Source organism: Podarcis cretensis, assembly GCF_951804945.1.
Source record: "Podarcis cretensis genome assembly, chromosome: 2".
Classification (NCBI taxonomy): domain Eukaryota; kingdom Metazoa; phylum Chordata; class Lepidosauria; order Squamata; family Lacertidae; genus Podarcis; species Podarcis cretensis.
In genome coordinates this window covers 55,689,910-55,705,853 of record NC_137171.1, presented here as the reverse complement: position 1 = coordinate 55,705,853, position 15,944 = coordinate 55,689,910, and the positions used below count along the sequence as shown (strand labels likewise).

Here is a 15,944-nt window from a genome sequence, read left to right as displayed (position 1 = left end):
ATGGCATGCGGCTTCGCTCGGCAGGGGAAGCGAAGGACTCAAAGCACCACCCCCCCCTGTCACCCGCTCCGCAGCCTTTAAAAAGGCTCCTTCACGGGTCGGGGGGGGGCGCAAAAGGTGCCAGCCGAGTCACCATGTCCATGGGTTTCAGCGCCCATGGTTTTTGAGGGTCCCCGTGTCGCCGGTGCGGTAGGACCCAGCCCCTGCCGAGCAGGCTCCCTCCGGAGCTCGGAGGGAGTCCGCCATTCGGCTATGGCGCCAACCCTTTGGATCCTTTTTAGTATTTATTCCTGAATGAGAACTATGCATGTTCTCAGGCTTCTGGATTTAGTATTTCCTTTTCCATGTTTCCTTCCTCATCTTGTACTTAACTGTGTTTGTGTTTGTGTTGTGTATTGCTGTATTGTGTTGTTTGTATTGAAGCCCCCCTCTTTCTATTTCAAGCCTTACAAAAATCTAGCAGAATTCTTACATTTATATCCTGCCTTTCTTCTACCCTGGGACCCAAAGCAGCATAAATGTGGTTTCCAGGTGGTCACCCATCCGAGTACTGATTCAGACCTGCCTAGGTTCGGCCATATAAGGTTAATATGTTTGCCCTAGCAGCCCAGCACATTAGACAAAATTTTATCATCCGAAATGTGTGCTGAGAATCACCTATGATAAAATGTATCTCTCAACTGGATTATGCCTGTATATTTGTTATGACCAATGGCTCTTTAAAACTAAAGGCTTACTGACTGTTTTAGGTAATGTTGATTGTGGAGGTCCAGAGAAGAAAAGCTTTGCAAAGGAGGTATTGAGAAGGAATGATGGAGATAAGAAGTTTGAGATATATAGCAAAGCATCAAGGATGGAGGCAGAGTAGGCTGACAACAGATAACCTTAACTGAGAAGAAGGCAAGAGGAGGAAATAAAGGAAGATGTAGGTGGAGATACAGTCAGTAGAGAAGCTTTAAATAATAATAATAATAATAATAATAATAATAATAATAATTTATTTATACCCCGCCCATCTGGCTGGGCCTCCCCAGCCACTCTGGGCGGCTTCCATAAAAACCAAAAATACAGTAAAATATCACACGTTAAAAACTTCCCTGAACAGGGGTGCCTTAAGATGTCTTCTGAATGTCAGGTAGTTGTTTATCGCTTTGACATCTGCTGGAAGGGCGTTCCACAGGGCGGGGGCCACTACCGAGAAGGCCCTCTGCCTGGTTCCCTGTAGCTTTGCTTCTCGCAATGAGGGAACCGCCAGAAGGCCCTCGGCGCTGGACCTCAGCGTCCGGGCAGAATGATGGAGGTGGAGACGCTCCTTCGGGTATACTGGACCGAGGCCGTTTAGGGCTTTAAAGGTCAGCACCAACACTTTGAATTGTGCTCGGAAACATACTGGGAGCCAATGTAGGTCTTTCAAGACCGGTGTTATATGGTCTCGGCGGCCGCTCCCAGTCACCAGTCTAGCTGCCGCATTCTGGATTAGTTGTAGTTTCTGAGTCACCTTCAAAGGTAGCCCCACGTAGAGTGCATTGCAGTAGTCCAAGCGGGAGATAACCAGAGCATGCACCACTCTGGCAAGACAGTCCGCAGGCAGATAGGGTCTCAGCCTACGTACCAGATGGAGCTGGTAAACAGCTGCCCTGGACACAGATTTGACCTGTGCTTCCATGGACAGCTGTGAGTCCAAAATGACTCCCAGGCTGCGCACCTGGTCCTTCAGGGGCACAGTTACCCCATTCAGGACCAGGGAATCCTCCACACCTGCCCGCCTCCTGTCCCCCAAAAACAGTACTTCTGTCTTGTCAGGATTCAACCTCAATCTGTTAGCCGCCATCCATCCTCCAACCGCCTCCAGACACTCACACAGGACCTTCACCGCCCTCACTGGTTCTGATTTAAAAGAGAGGTAGAGCTGGGTATCATCCGCATACTGATGAACACCCAGCCCAAACCTCCTGATGATCTCTCCCAGCAGTTGCATGTAGATGTTGAAAAGCATGGGGGAGAGGACAGAACCCTGAGGCACCCCACAAATGAGAGCCCAGGGGTCTGAACACTCATCCCCCACCACCACTTTCTGAACACGGCCCAGGAGGAAGGAGCGGAACCACTGTATGACAGTGCCCCCAGCTCCCAACCCCTCAAGACGGTCCAGAAGGATGTTATGGTCGATGGTATCAAACGCCGCTGAGAGATCCAGCAGAACTAGGAAACAGCTCTCACCTTTGTCACTAGCCCGCCGGAGATCATCAACCAGTGCGACCAAGGCAGTTTCAGTCCCATGATGAGGCCTGAATCCCGACTGGAAGGGATCCAAATGGTCTGCTCCTTCCAGGCGTGCCTGGAGTTGTTCGGCAACCGCTCGCTCAATCACCTTGCCCAAGAATGGAAGATTTGAGACTGGACGATAGTTGGCCATCATGGCCGCATCTAAAGATGGTTTTTTAAGAAGCGGTTTAATAACCGCCTCTTTCAGCGGGTCTGGGAAGGCTCCCTCACGGAGGGAAGCATTCACCACCCCACGAAGCCCATCGCCCAGTCCTTCCCGGCTAGCTTTTATAAGCCAGGATGGGCAAGGATCCAGGAGACAGGTGGTTGGCTTCACTCGTCCAAGCAGCCTGTCCACATCCTCGGAGGTAACAGATTGGAATTGATCCCACTCAACTTGACCAGACAGAACTCTAGCACTCTCCCGCCACGGTCCTGCTCCCACGGTGGAGTCTACTTCTTCCCGAATCTGAGCGATTTTATCTGCAAAAAACTTTGCAAAATCATTGCAGGAGAACATGTGGCCCGTACTGGGCCCCGATGTTGCAGGTGGTTCCGCTAAATTGTGAACCACCTGAAAAAGTCTCCTGCTGCTGTTTTCTGCAGATGCAATAGAGGCGGTGAAGAAATTCTTCTTCGCCGTCGCTATCGCCACTTGGTAGGCTCGACGTTGAGCTCTAACCTGTGTCCGGTCAGATTCGGAATGAGTTATCCGCCACCGGCGCTCTAGCCGTCTCAAAGATTGTTTCATTGCCCTCAGATCCGTGGAAAACCACGGGGCTCTCCGGGCTCCATGCAATCGGAGAGGGTGCTTCGGAGCCAAACAGTCAATAGCCCTGGTTAACTCCGCATTCCAGCGGGCCACCAGGGAATCAGCTGAAAGGCCATCAACATGGGATAAAGCATCCCCTACCACTCTCTGGAAACCATTTGGATCCATTAAGTGGCGGGGGCGGACCATCCGAATTGGTCCCACCTCCCTGCAGAGGGGATGGATCACAGTGAGAAAAGTGAGAAATAGAAAAAATAACTGGCCTGTCACTTCACAATAACTTGACACAAAATAATTGTTCTTCCTTTTACACTGGGGAAAAATCAGAGGTTGCAAGGTTCAGAACTTCAGTTGATGGACAGTGTCAACATCCTATACAGATGTTTAGGAAATTATACTGATTGCTTTAGCAGAGGCTCATGAATCTGCTGATGAGTGGGAAATGTGAAAATAGAAAATAGAACAAAATAGAACAAAAGAGACCCTAGGGAGTTGCTACCACTCAGAGTTGATCAGGAGTGGCTAGAAGGTAAATTGATAGATCTCTGGATGACTTGTAGTGAATCGCCAATTGGCTATAATGCCAAAACTGCCATTTTGCATCTGACCCCTTCTCCTGCTACACCACCACCAATATTTTGCACCTGGTTCTAACCAGTAGAGTTGGAGCTCTGGTAAAAAAAACCCCACAACCCAACAAAGTAGATCCCACAAGCCTGAGGTTTGCCTTTCTCTGGAGTAGATAACACTGGACTAGACAGGCCCAGTGATCTGACATGCAATAAAGCAGCTACCTGTGTTCAGTATTGCATTTCAGTGTACCTGTGCTATAATTACTATGGGGTCTGGAAAGTGGCTACCCAATTGTCTATGTGTTCCATTCAGTGAACAAAGTTTTGCATAAGTAGCATCTTCAGAATGGAGACCCTTCACTTCCCACCTTCTCTTCAAGTTTCCCCACTGTTCACGTCAGAATCTGGGAACAAATGAGACAGATTTTTATTCACAACTTCAGGCCTATATTTAGAAACAGATGTGGTTAGCGTGACAGGTTCACATATAATTTAAATGGCAGCTGGATCAGGTTTCAGCAAACTACGGCTAATATTGAAAGTGACAGTGCCATAAGAGTTTATGGAGTGACGTTTCTGTATTAAACAGGAAGCACTATACAGTTGATGTGGCTTGAACCTGGAGCCCTCTGTGGATAGTGTTGCATGAGCAGCAGCTGTGAGAGGGCTTGCTGCAGATATCCTGTGCAATTTTGAAAGCTGGTGTCAGCTTCCCTGCTGCAAAACACAGAATTATTATTCCCTGTGAGACTTTCCTTGTGCAGTGTCTAGTCTGTAAAATTTCACTAGGAACTAAACAAAAGCAATGCTTTCTACAACCATCTTCACCAGGTGTATGCTTGAAGGACAGCTGTTTAGTATGTGGAGTGAGTCATAATCCTGCTCATTCTCGTAAGAACTTGTTCCTTCAGTTGTGTTGCCATGGAATGAGGACTGTCAACGTGCCGCAGAACAGAACGCAGTCTTATAAAGGAAGCCTCCCATGGACTTTCAGTAGCTTAGAAGTTTTAAGCTGAAATCCTGTTCACACTTACATGGGAGTAAATCCCACTGAACTCAATGACTTTTGAGTTGACATGTAAAATTGCATTACCAGCCACATAATGAATTAAATTAGAAAGTCCAGCTCTTCAACTATTTAGATAACTGTGTCTTGCTTAGGAATAAAGGCAATGAATGTGTCCCCTTTTTTTAAACCAAGTGTTTGTTTTACTCTGGACAAAGACAACTCTTGTTTTTAGCTTAGCGCACGCGGAAGACATTTTATTGTGTTCTGTGGTCAGCTTTAAGCAGTCTTCACCTCCATCATGGTTAAGCCAACATTCTAAATCAGAATCCATAAACCACCAGTGAGCCAAGAAACCACAACATTAGGATTGGCTGGTACCTTCTGAGAAGCGTAATAGGTGGCTTAGAAAATGTGTTCTGTGTAGGTTCAGTTTTTTGTTTAGGAGAAGCAAGGTTGAATGCAGGGAGTTAAGAGTAAGAATGAAGGGCAGTAGCAGGAGCAGGGAAGCCGGCACACCAGGCTTTCTCAGAATATAGTTTTCTCTATGCTTTTCACTTTCTCCATAGAGTTGTATGAAGTGGTAGGGAACCAGGGGACTCATCATGCAATATATTTTGGACAGTTAAAAATATAGCATGAATGCTGCAGATCTGTAAAAGCATGATCTCCTTATGAGTAACAGGGAGTTATGGCCATATCCAGAGCCTATCTGACTGCACAAATTAAGGTTGTTGCTATATGGTGTATATAGCAGTTTGTTAGAAGTGTTTGTGAAGCCAGACCTGTTTTTGTTCTGTTGCTTTTAAGTGCCACTTCTGGTGGTTCTCCTGCTTAGTGAAGTGACTGTCTTCAAATTCATAGGTTTCCTCTCTGACATGGCAAATGGTGGACATGAGCAGTCAAGGTGCTCATCAAGGATGGTGTGGAACAAAAACCTGGCAGCAGTACTGCCATATAGCCTGGTGCCAGACAGTGAACAGCCTTTAAACTGCTCTGGTCTGTGGTCCAGAGCCCACAACTTACAGTGGTACCTTGGGTTAAGTACTTAATTCGTTCCGGAGGTCCGTTCTTAAGCTGAAACTGTTCTTAACCTGAAGCACCACCTTAGCTAATGGGGCCTCCCGCTGCCACCGCGCAATTTCTGTTCTCATCCTGAAGCAAAGTTCTTAACCCGAGGTACTGTTTCTGGGTTAGCAGAGTCTGTAACCTGAAGCATTTGTAAGGTACCACTGAGGTACCACTGTATATGCATTCTCCTTTTACGTGGTCAGTGTTTGGAGGAGGAAATGAAGCAAGTACCAAGGGATCATAGTGATTTCTGCTGCTATGCTCTATTTCCTGAACTAGCAGTGTTTCTTTTCAGTCCCCAAACCCTCTCTTGTAGCACATTTTTTGAAAAATTTTATAAGATGATCCTTGTTAATGGTGACCAAAGAGACATGTCCATTAAGGGAAGAGCAATCTCTGTAAAGAGGCATGCTCATATATACGGGAGAGGAGAGGAGAGGAGAGAAGTGGGGGGGAGGGAGAGAAAAAGATATTCTGAAATATGTACTACGAGGAGGAAAGGCAAGTGGATGACTGAAAATGAACTTTAAATCAAGCTGCTCACAATGATACAACCACTGAAAGCCTGTATGTAATTGGAAATCCACTTCTCTGCATGGACACACACACAGAGAGAGAGAGAAAGAGAGAAGGGGGGGGGCATTAAAGCCTTTTGTTTCTGTCTTTCACACATGTATTCCAGTATGACTAAAAAGTGCTTTAAATTACCCATGTGAAATTGATCAAAGGGACAATAAGGAAATCTGAGAATATTGGTTAATGCATGTGAATGTGCACCATTGATCTCCATCATTGCTTCTTATTCAGGTTAACCTCAAAGGGAAGCTCAAGCTATTCCATGCTGCAGCTATGGAGACATTTGTAAGCTATGGATTCCCTCTGGCTGTGTTTGTGCCAGTTAGACCAAGCGGCATTTCTGTTTCTCTCCTGCCTGAAGTGCTGGAAGGTGGCCATTCACCACAGCACAGCTAGGAGGGGATCATCAGGGAAAATATGCATGCTCATTTGAAAGACTTAGGTCTCTGTGATTTGGTCAAAGGTTTGGTTCTGCAGTAGTTTGCCCACTCTTTCCTAACTACTTTAATGGAACCTCTGAATGCCTGTTCTTTCATGGTGACTTGTTCAAGAACATTTGTACTTGGTCCTCATAAGCACTTAAAAATAAAACTGGGTTGGTGGGGGGGGCAGTCTGTTGACTGGCTCTTGGCGCTGCCCCACAAGAGATATGGCCTTTAGTTTTGGAAACTTGGTGGAGGGAATCCAATGACTGTTTACTTAACTCAGATGAGTTCCAAGCCCATCTGAGGCTGGAAAAATGACTCCTGTCTCCCAGCATCATTTTTTGTGGATGCAGCCTCAAAATGCATGCTCCTGTGCAAATGGATGCAGATAATACTCTAATTTCTTTTGCATAGGGGATGCTTCTTAGGCTACACTCTGAAAACCATAGCTGGGGAACAAAAACCCACCTCCTGTAGAGGACCCTTGGGGTAAAAGGAATACCCTGGGATGGAGTGGATTTTATTGCCCTCCAGCTGTAGTTTTTCCAGTCACAGTCTTTCAAAATACGTAAGCCAGGAAGTCTTCTCCAGGTTGATTTTAATTCCAGATGGAGTAATATGCAAGGGCTATTAAATTTCTTTTCGCCTTTGAGACCAACATAATCAAGCCTTTGAAGTTCATTTCTGTGCCTGAGCTTACAGGATTTTGGCAACATTGGTGCTTTAACAGTAATGGGTACTTATGGCAATGAAGTCTTTGCCTTCGATTGGCTGAGCTGCTGTGGCAGTGTGGAAAGTACTGTGCCGGAGTCATTATAGATAGTCCCTGTGCCCAGACCTAGCATCTAAATCAGGCAAGAGAGGTGAGAATTTTTATTTAAGAAAATCATATAAATAGAAAATAGAGGTTCGGACATGATTCCAAAGGAGAAGAACCAAGGGGAAGTGCATGTGCAAGAGAAACTGAACAGCATTTCAAAAAGAAAATAAAAAATAGAATCAATGCACATTTGCAAGGCGGAGAAGAGAAGGGAATTCAATCTGTAGCTTTATAACTGCATGGGGAGTTTATCCTATGTCTTTCCTACCCAAGCCAATAATCTAACTACTCCCTAAAGATGGTGTATGTGTGGTTACAACTATAACACACAGATAACTTAATTGAGAGCCACAGCATGGTGCTAAACATTGGCTTGTGAGGCTTATTCAACACCTGAGCTGAGCTAATATGTGGACGCAACTGACTAGCCCACACATATGTTTGGAACACAACATAGATTTGCACCTTACCTCTCCCCTGCCCCCCAGCAAAACATTGGGGCCAAAAGAGAAGATCGGCAGACTTCAGTGTGCTTTCATTGAGAGTAAGGACTATTGCTCGGTGGTAGAGCACATGCTTTGCATATAAAAGGTACCAGGTTCCATCCCTAGTAACTCCAATTGAGAGTTAGCAGGTGATGCAAAAGACCTTCTCTGCCTTTGTCCCTGGAGAGCCACTGCCATCAGAGTAGAACATACTGGGCACAATGGACAAATTGCTGATTTAAGACAGCTTTGTGTTACATGTATTACTGAGAAGGGCAAGGCAGAAAGGGATAGCAACCCACCCAGGAGGTGTTTGGGTTCAGAACGTAGAGTGATTGGAAGGGAGGGTGAGTGTAGAAAAAGGGTTGAGATAAAATAATGCAACTGCTGTGGATTCTAGTATGTAGTTTCAAAGGCTCAGGATCTTTTGTAATTCCTTATCTAATAGATAAACTGATACTGAATCAGAAACTTGCATTCCCATTTTTATATTACATTGCACAAAGTGTGAAATGAATTTCTTGGACCAAGTATATTTCTTGTTGGTTTGAAATCCTTTGTTTTAAAACAGGATTCTGTGATTTTTTGTGTGTGCCATTAAACACCACGTAAATAATGCTAGTTTTGGCCTTAATATTTGTTTACCCAGTCAAAGCACTGATTTGTTCCTTAATCAATATATTTTGTGTGATGGCATGAGTGTTTGTGTTGGCAATGAAAGCCAGCATGGGTAAGGAAATTCTTACTAAGTTTCTATCCACCCAATGACTTCAGGTTTTATTTGTTTTCCGAAATGCTTGAGAATCAGAATAGCCAAGTGCTCAGCCTGTTGGGAAGATCTGTTCTGAGGTGTGGTGACTGGCAGGCTGTGCTGAAAACGAGATTGTTTAGGAGATTCCCTGAGACTGGGAGCGAGAAGAAGAAATCTATTTTAAATGGATAGGTTTAAACACACACAAATAGTTGTGTTTTCCAGCAGCTTTGAGTAATTTCTCTTTCTCTCCCTCTACTTGTATATGGCTGTTTTGTGAATCTGAAAAGCTGACTTACAGGCAAAATGGCAAGTCTCTAAGAGAGCTTCCCCTGTTTTGGCTCCTCTAGTTCACAACACTTCCTTGAAGCTGTTTGGAGCTTATGAAATTAGATTTCTCTGAAATTTTGGCACTTTTAAATGAGATTTGGCATTGACCCCAAACTTTTCCACATTCATGGTTGGAAGAGCTAACCTGACTTTGGAGTGGAGAAGAACTTTAAAAATAAAGAAGCCACGGACAGGCTCCAAGGATATACATTGGCAAAAAGAAAGAACACCACAGAATGCAAGGGCATCAAAAGGCAAGGAGGAGAAAAATAAAGTTAAATTAGACATCTAGAAGCCAACAGCTGCCCAGCCCATTCCAGCTTTTTAGAGTGTGTTGTGCAATAAGTTGAAACAGGCTAGCTGAATTTATTTAGGTAAGTATTTAGCTCTCTGCAATCACTTACCACTATCCTCTTAAGCCCATTCACCACTAAAATGTACGATTTCTCTCCTTCCTTTGCGTATACTTCATCATGACTGGCCAAGATAAAGTCATTTGGCCTCAATCCTCCTTGCTCTTGAACGCTACTTAGCAGGTCTCCTGAGGCTCTTTGCAGATGTTTCTGTTTTGCAAGCCAGTGGGAACCTCATGAGCAGAATTTCCTTGCCTTCTAGCAGCAAATGTCAGTCTGGCACGAGTGCTTATCTGGCGAAAGGTTTCTGAAGTTGTGAGCTTAAGGTCTACCGGGTCAAGCAGCTCAGCGGATAATTTGCTGACACACTGCTGTGCCAAAGTCCCATTATACGGCACTGTGTGAGAACTTCATTTTCTCCTTTGCAATCCAAACAAAATGTAGCTGCTGGATTTAGTGGCTATAGAGAGTGTGTGTATGTCTATCTTTGTTTTTTGTTTTTATTTTTGCAAGGATGAGTCTAGCGTGGTTTCTGCCCTGGGCAAGCATACAAGTACACATGCCAGTCTGCCAGAAGTGAGTCACCCACAAGCTGTTTCACATAAGTCGACACAGTGCAGCCATGCTACCTATAATTATTAGTAGAAAAAAATGCCTGCCGTTATGACAGGCAGGGCATATGTGGAGAGTGAGCTTGTATTTCACACTCTCAGCTCCCAGGGATTCCCTGCCAGTGGGGGCTGCTGGACCATCAAGCCGGAGGCATGATGAGCACTCTTTGCTACTACTGCAGTGTAATCCCCCAAGCACAGTGCTTCATTTGCTTCCAGCAGCTATGGGCAGTCATTTTAACCAAAATCTGTATCCATATCTACGCTACTCAACAATTATTTATATGCATGCCCCTTTATTGCCTGGTAAATGTTTTCATTAGACCACAATATGGCTTAAATGCATTGTCTGCCTAAAATGAGTTCTAAAAAATCTTGAATCATGTGTAGTCCCTGTAACCTGTAACCACACACCCCTTTCTATATCTGTGCATATGCTGGTTGTATTCAGCCTTCCCTAGTTTGGTGCCCTCCATATGTTTTTGAACTCTATATCCTTTGAGGCCCAGTTATCATGGCCAGTGGTCTGGGATGATGAGAGTTGTAGTCCACCAACACTGGGGTTTGGGGCAGCATGCTAGGGAAGGCTGGTGTATCAGATATGGATTTTCATGGCATAAACCTTACCATTCCAAGGACCAAGGCACTGGTCAGGGTTTTTTTTGTTTACCCATATATCACAATATCCCACAAATACTATACAATTTGGTATTGCACTGCATCCTATTTATTGAGAAGGTAGGGCAGTAGGATTTTCACAAAAGTGACTGTCTGATTCCACTTATGTGATTTATTATCTCTGTGTTAAGTTTTACAAGCCCTTAATTTGTATGTGTTGCACACATATAAATTATATGCATGTTGCACACCCAAAACGATGTTGCTCCTGCTTTTCTGGTGCAGCAATAAAACTGCTAGCACATTTGTAAAGTTAGCAGGGTCCGGTATGGTTTCAAATTGGATGGGGAACCGCTTGTTGAGATTCCAGCATTTCAGGGGTTGGACTAGATGACCTCTGGGGTGCCTTCCAACTCTACATTTTTGTGATTCTCATCCTCAAACTGATGGCAACACTTCCCCTTGTTGCTGAGTGTCTGCAAACCATTGATGCCAGATAGCGGTGATTTTGCTCATTTGGCAATGACATACTGTGGTTTTATCAGCCTCTTCAAGAAGAGATTCATGATCCCCTCTTGCCCAGTATCTTTCATGGACAATGCCCAGACACATGAGGAAAAAATCAAATCAGTCCACCCCTGCCTCTCATCCTGCAAAGACTTTGCATGGTAACCATTGACGTCCTTTCAATTGCATCTGTTTGCTCCTAGGGGCAGCAGAGCAGCACTATCCTATTGTGAAGTTGCAGCAGGAAGACTGTGTGGGCAGTGCACAAAATCAGGTTAAATCTATGGTGGATAATGAATGTTGTTGTTTTTCCTACCTTTCCATTTCTCTCTCCTTAGATCCCAAAACCGCCGAAACAGAAGATGACATCTGTGCTGAGTGGGAGATTAAAACAATCACCAGTGCACTGAAAACATACTTAAGGTGAGTGTGGTAGTTTTCTGGTGGCTTCCACACATCCATACCTATCTCCTGCTTGACTTTATCTTTTTTACTTTCCATGAGCAGGAGCCCTTAGTCTCCATGCTCAGGATTTGCTTCCCTGGCTGATTCCCTCCTTAAATGCTTGTGCCACGATCTGAGTAGAGTAGAACTCCCTGGGGTTCCCAACCCTGCAATTTCCTCCTAATGCTGGTGGCTGCCTTATGACAAGTCATATAATTTGATCCATCTAGTTCAGTATTTTCTACAGCTGGCTGCAGCTTGCCAGGGTTTCTGACAGACCTGCATGGAGATGCCAGGGATCAAGCCTAAGGTCTTCTGCTGCAGCCTTTCCCCAAACATTTCCCCAACCAACCAGTTCTCCCCTGCAAATGCTGTGGGCTGTCTCATTAATAGTTTATTCCCTACCAGCCATGCTAAAATACCAGAAGAAGCCTGGCTATTTATTTTGGAGAGGACACTTGAGGCAGGAACTGTGGACATGAGAAAAGTTAAGCAGCCCTTTCGCAGCTATCCCTGATCCGGCCCTGCACATCCTACTCACTCAGGTAGCATTGGCATTAACCAGTTCACATGTCTTTTGGTACTACCTGGTAAAAGAAGTACTTTAACACTTAATCATTAGTATGCAGAATCTTGTATAGAATATGTTGCAGAAGCTCACTGTGGTACATCTCTGTAAGTCTTGACAGACTCTGCCACGATTTACCCAGTCACTAAAGACACACTGCATTTCTGGCCATGCTATTCCTGAGCATACGATGACGTTTCACTGTCGGAAAATAACCCTGACCCATCTTATTTTCAGTGTTTCCTAGCAGATGTAAACCTCACTTGACATTTCAGCATTGAGTTCTCCATGTGGCTATATTTTAAAATATATGAATAGCATTGCTCTAAAACTTGGCTTGCCGATGAAGCAGGAGTGGCTAATGTCATTTAGTGGCGCTCCTGTCCAGGAAATTCAGGGAGCTGCGGAGGGCGACATTATGCCAGACATACACTATTTCCTTTGGCACTTTCTCAAAACAAATGAAATTCATTACTATTAATCATGCGGCAATAAAGATAATGTGAGAATTTATTTGGCAGCAGGTCATAAACCACAAGCATGATGAGGGATATCCAATCTCAGCACCAGTTTCTATCTATCTTTCTTTCCACCGCTATACATTTTGATAGGTCTTTCTAGAGCTGCTGTTATCTATCCAGTGTACAGGATTAGATCCTACTCCACACAGAGCTATTCGTTTGTTGGTAGCAAGCACTGTGTATTCCTAACTGAAGGTGTTACTGAACTTTAGGAGAGAAGGGCAGAGAAGATTTCCAGACTCTGGGGCAGTATTCAGATCTCATCATCCCCTTTCTCCCATCAGGAGAGGCTCATATTGTGAAATTTATATTGTTTAAAAGGTCTGGGTGATTAAAACACCCATAGGTGGAGGATCACAGTGTTGGGGGCATGTGAACCTCCCTGGGAGGGCTATTCAGTACTTGGATCACCACCTCCAAAAATGCCCTTTCACTGGTAGTTACACAGCTGATCCTGTCTGCTCTCAGTTCTTCAGTGTTGGTCTGCTTCATGCTTTTCTTGTCTGTAGCTGACCAACCAAAGCTTTAAGTATCAAAATGGACAAAGATAAGAAAACTTTATGGAGATGATAATTGCATTGCCTTTGGGGTTATTGTATTTTTACTGCATTTTGCAGTATTTGCAGTGTGTGTATTAAAATATCCAAATATCTTAATTTTGGCATAATGCCCAATCTGTTAATGCTGAAGTATTGCTTGGTTTTAGGAGAGAAAGGAATAAAAGCTTTCCCCCCTTCCCCTCCCTATTTATTATTTTTATTTCTGAATACAGCTGGCAATGTTCAGTTGTATTGATTATAAAAGCAGTTGGAGAAAGAGGAGGGACAGAGGGTGACGAAAAAGATGTGAGTGGAGAGGAGGGACCTTCCCCCATTCTTTGGATCCCGGGAAACTCAACAAACTTGCTGCACCTAGAACTGGGTGTGGAGAGTGCTGCTGAATGGGACTCAGTTGTGGGCAGCCTGAAGAAGTACCACCCACCTTAGACCTGCCCATAAAGTGGAAGTCTAGAGTGAGAGACTAGGGTGCTGTCCACTGCTTCCAGGAACTCAGTTTTAGACTTTTGTGGGTGAGCTGAGAGTTTGTTGGACCCTAAGTGAGAACCTGGAGATTGAGAGGGAAGTTGTGTCAGAAAAAATAATGAATTGATATTGATTTATATATATTAGTATCTTTGTATTTATGTAACTCAGTATTTTTGTAAAATTTTGTTTAAGTTGTCTGTGTTGCTTCAATTCTGTACACTGCTTAGAGATTTTTAAAAATATATTAAGTGGTATAGAAATCAAATAATTGAATAATCAATAAATGATTAAGAATGAATTTACGGGGATGGCATGCTCCCAACTGCATATCAAGCCATTTTGTTTTGTGTTCTGTTGCTGTGATTTGTCTATGTTCCGCTCCGTATCCTAGAATGCTCCCTGGACCGCTCATGATGTATCAGTTTCAAAGAAGCTTCATCAAAGCAGCAAGTAAGTCTTTTGTCAGAAGGAGACATTATTTTTTTTTGAGGGGAGGCACATCAGCTTGTAAAGTAAGATTTGCAGATAAGAATAGCACTGTGGTGCAAGAGAGCATGCCTGCCATGAGCTTGCTTCAATAAAAATGTGCCAGAACTTTCTGGAAATACTTGCATGGCCACTTGGATTTGTGCTGCTTTCCATGATTCCAATACCTGTTGGAGAGACTAGACTTATTCGGTTCCCCCACATAATTAGAATTACATGAGTAAGAGAGCCAGGGAGGCAGGATGATCTTACTAGCCCTCCCACACCTTCATAGGATTCTTGTTGCCAGGCTCTAGCAATAAGCCAAGCACCAGAATACCAGTGCCTGCCACAGGGAGCCCTCTATGCTTGTGGAGTTTCTCCATGGAATTTAGTTCTCTGGTCAAATCATTTCAGTCTGGGAGCCGAGTGTCACAATAGGGATAACGCCTCCATTTAATTTCAGGGTGGTGTCATGACTCAGGCACCCTGGAAGACGTTCTGGCTTTTTCATTGAAGTTTGATGTCATGTATTTCAGACCAAAGAGTAGAATTTGAAAGTTGCATTAAGACTTACTGAGATAGCTGAAAACCACCCTATCCCTGTCTTGAATGGGCAGTGAACTGATTTCATTCAAGCACCAGATTTTTAAAATAATCCTCATGCTTATCCAGCTGCTCTCATGAGAATGGCAAGTGGGAGAGGAATGTAGGTTAAGTCATGTATGTGGGTTACATAGTAGTTGAAGAGTACATAGTACTATTATTGCTTCTGCATGGGGCCCTCCTAGCTCACTGTCTCAACAACCCAGTAAAGTAGGTTAGGCTAAGGGAGAGGGGCTACCCTACAGCCTCCCAGTGAACTTTATGGCTGAGCAGAGATCTGCAGCCAAGTCTCCCAAGTCCAACACTCTGTCCACTAGTCACTTGTGAAAAAGGCACTTGTATGTAGAAATGGACTGTGGTGGTGCATAAATCTGGGAATAGATGCATGGAGATCTAGAATAACTGTATATTCCAAATTTCTAGTGGTCCACATATCCAGATAATAAGAGTTCCTGTAATTAGAGTGCTGTTGTGGCAGACTGTGGCAACAGTGCTGGGGCAAGGCAAAGATCACTTTGAGAAGGGCAGGTAGTGGGTGAAAAGTGTCAATTAAAAATTTAATGATGATGATGTTGTTATTTGTACCCTGCCCATCTGACTTGGATGCAACAGCCACTCTGGGTGACTTCCCACACATATAAAAACATAATAAAACATTAAACTTTAAAAAACTTCTTTATACAGGGCTGTGTTTAGATGTCTTCTAAAGGTTGTATAGTTACTTATGTCCATGACATCTGATGGAAGGGTGTCCCACAGGGCAGGTGCCACTACCGAGAAGGCCCTCTGCCTGGTTCCCTGTAACCTCACTTCTTGCAGTGAGGGAACCACCAGAAGGCCTTCAGAGCTGGACCTCAGTGGCTGGGCTGAACAATGGGAGTGGATATGCTCCTTCAGGTATACAGCACCAAGGCGATTTAGGGCTTTAAAGGTCAGCACCAACACTTTGAATTGTGCTAGGAAACATACTGGGAGCCAATGTAGGTCAATTTCATTTCAAAAGGCTTGGCAGGTTGTGTGTGTGTGTGTGAGAGAGAGAGAGAGATTACTCCTTTAACATAACAAGATGGTTGACAGGTGTTTCTTTACGCCTGAAAGCATTTGTGGGAAGGCCCACACTCATTCATGGCAGCACAGAGCCCTTTACAGTTGG

At 44.3% G+C, this 15,944-nt stretch overlaps 1 protein-coding gene across 10 annotated transcripts in view; it reads left to right on the top strand.

The window, feature by feature from the left end:
- ARHGAP26 (Rho GTPase activating protein 26) overlaps window positions 1–15,944 on the top strand; it is a 215,783-nt gene that overhangs the window by 113,703 nt on the left and 86,136 nt on the right. For all 10 annotated transcript variants that reach the window (XM_079967947.1, XM_079967952.1, XM_079967949.1 and 7 more), the window contains 2 exons: window positions 11,501–11,585; window positions 14,112–14,170. In XM_079967947.1, coding sequence (XP_079824073.1) covers window positions 11,501–11,585; window positions 14,112–14,170 — 144 coding nt within the window. The remainder of the gene's footprint in view (window positions 1–11,500; window positions 11,586–14,111; window positions 14,171–15,944) is intronic.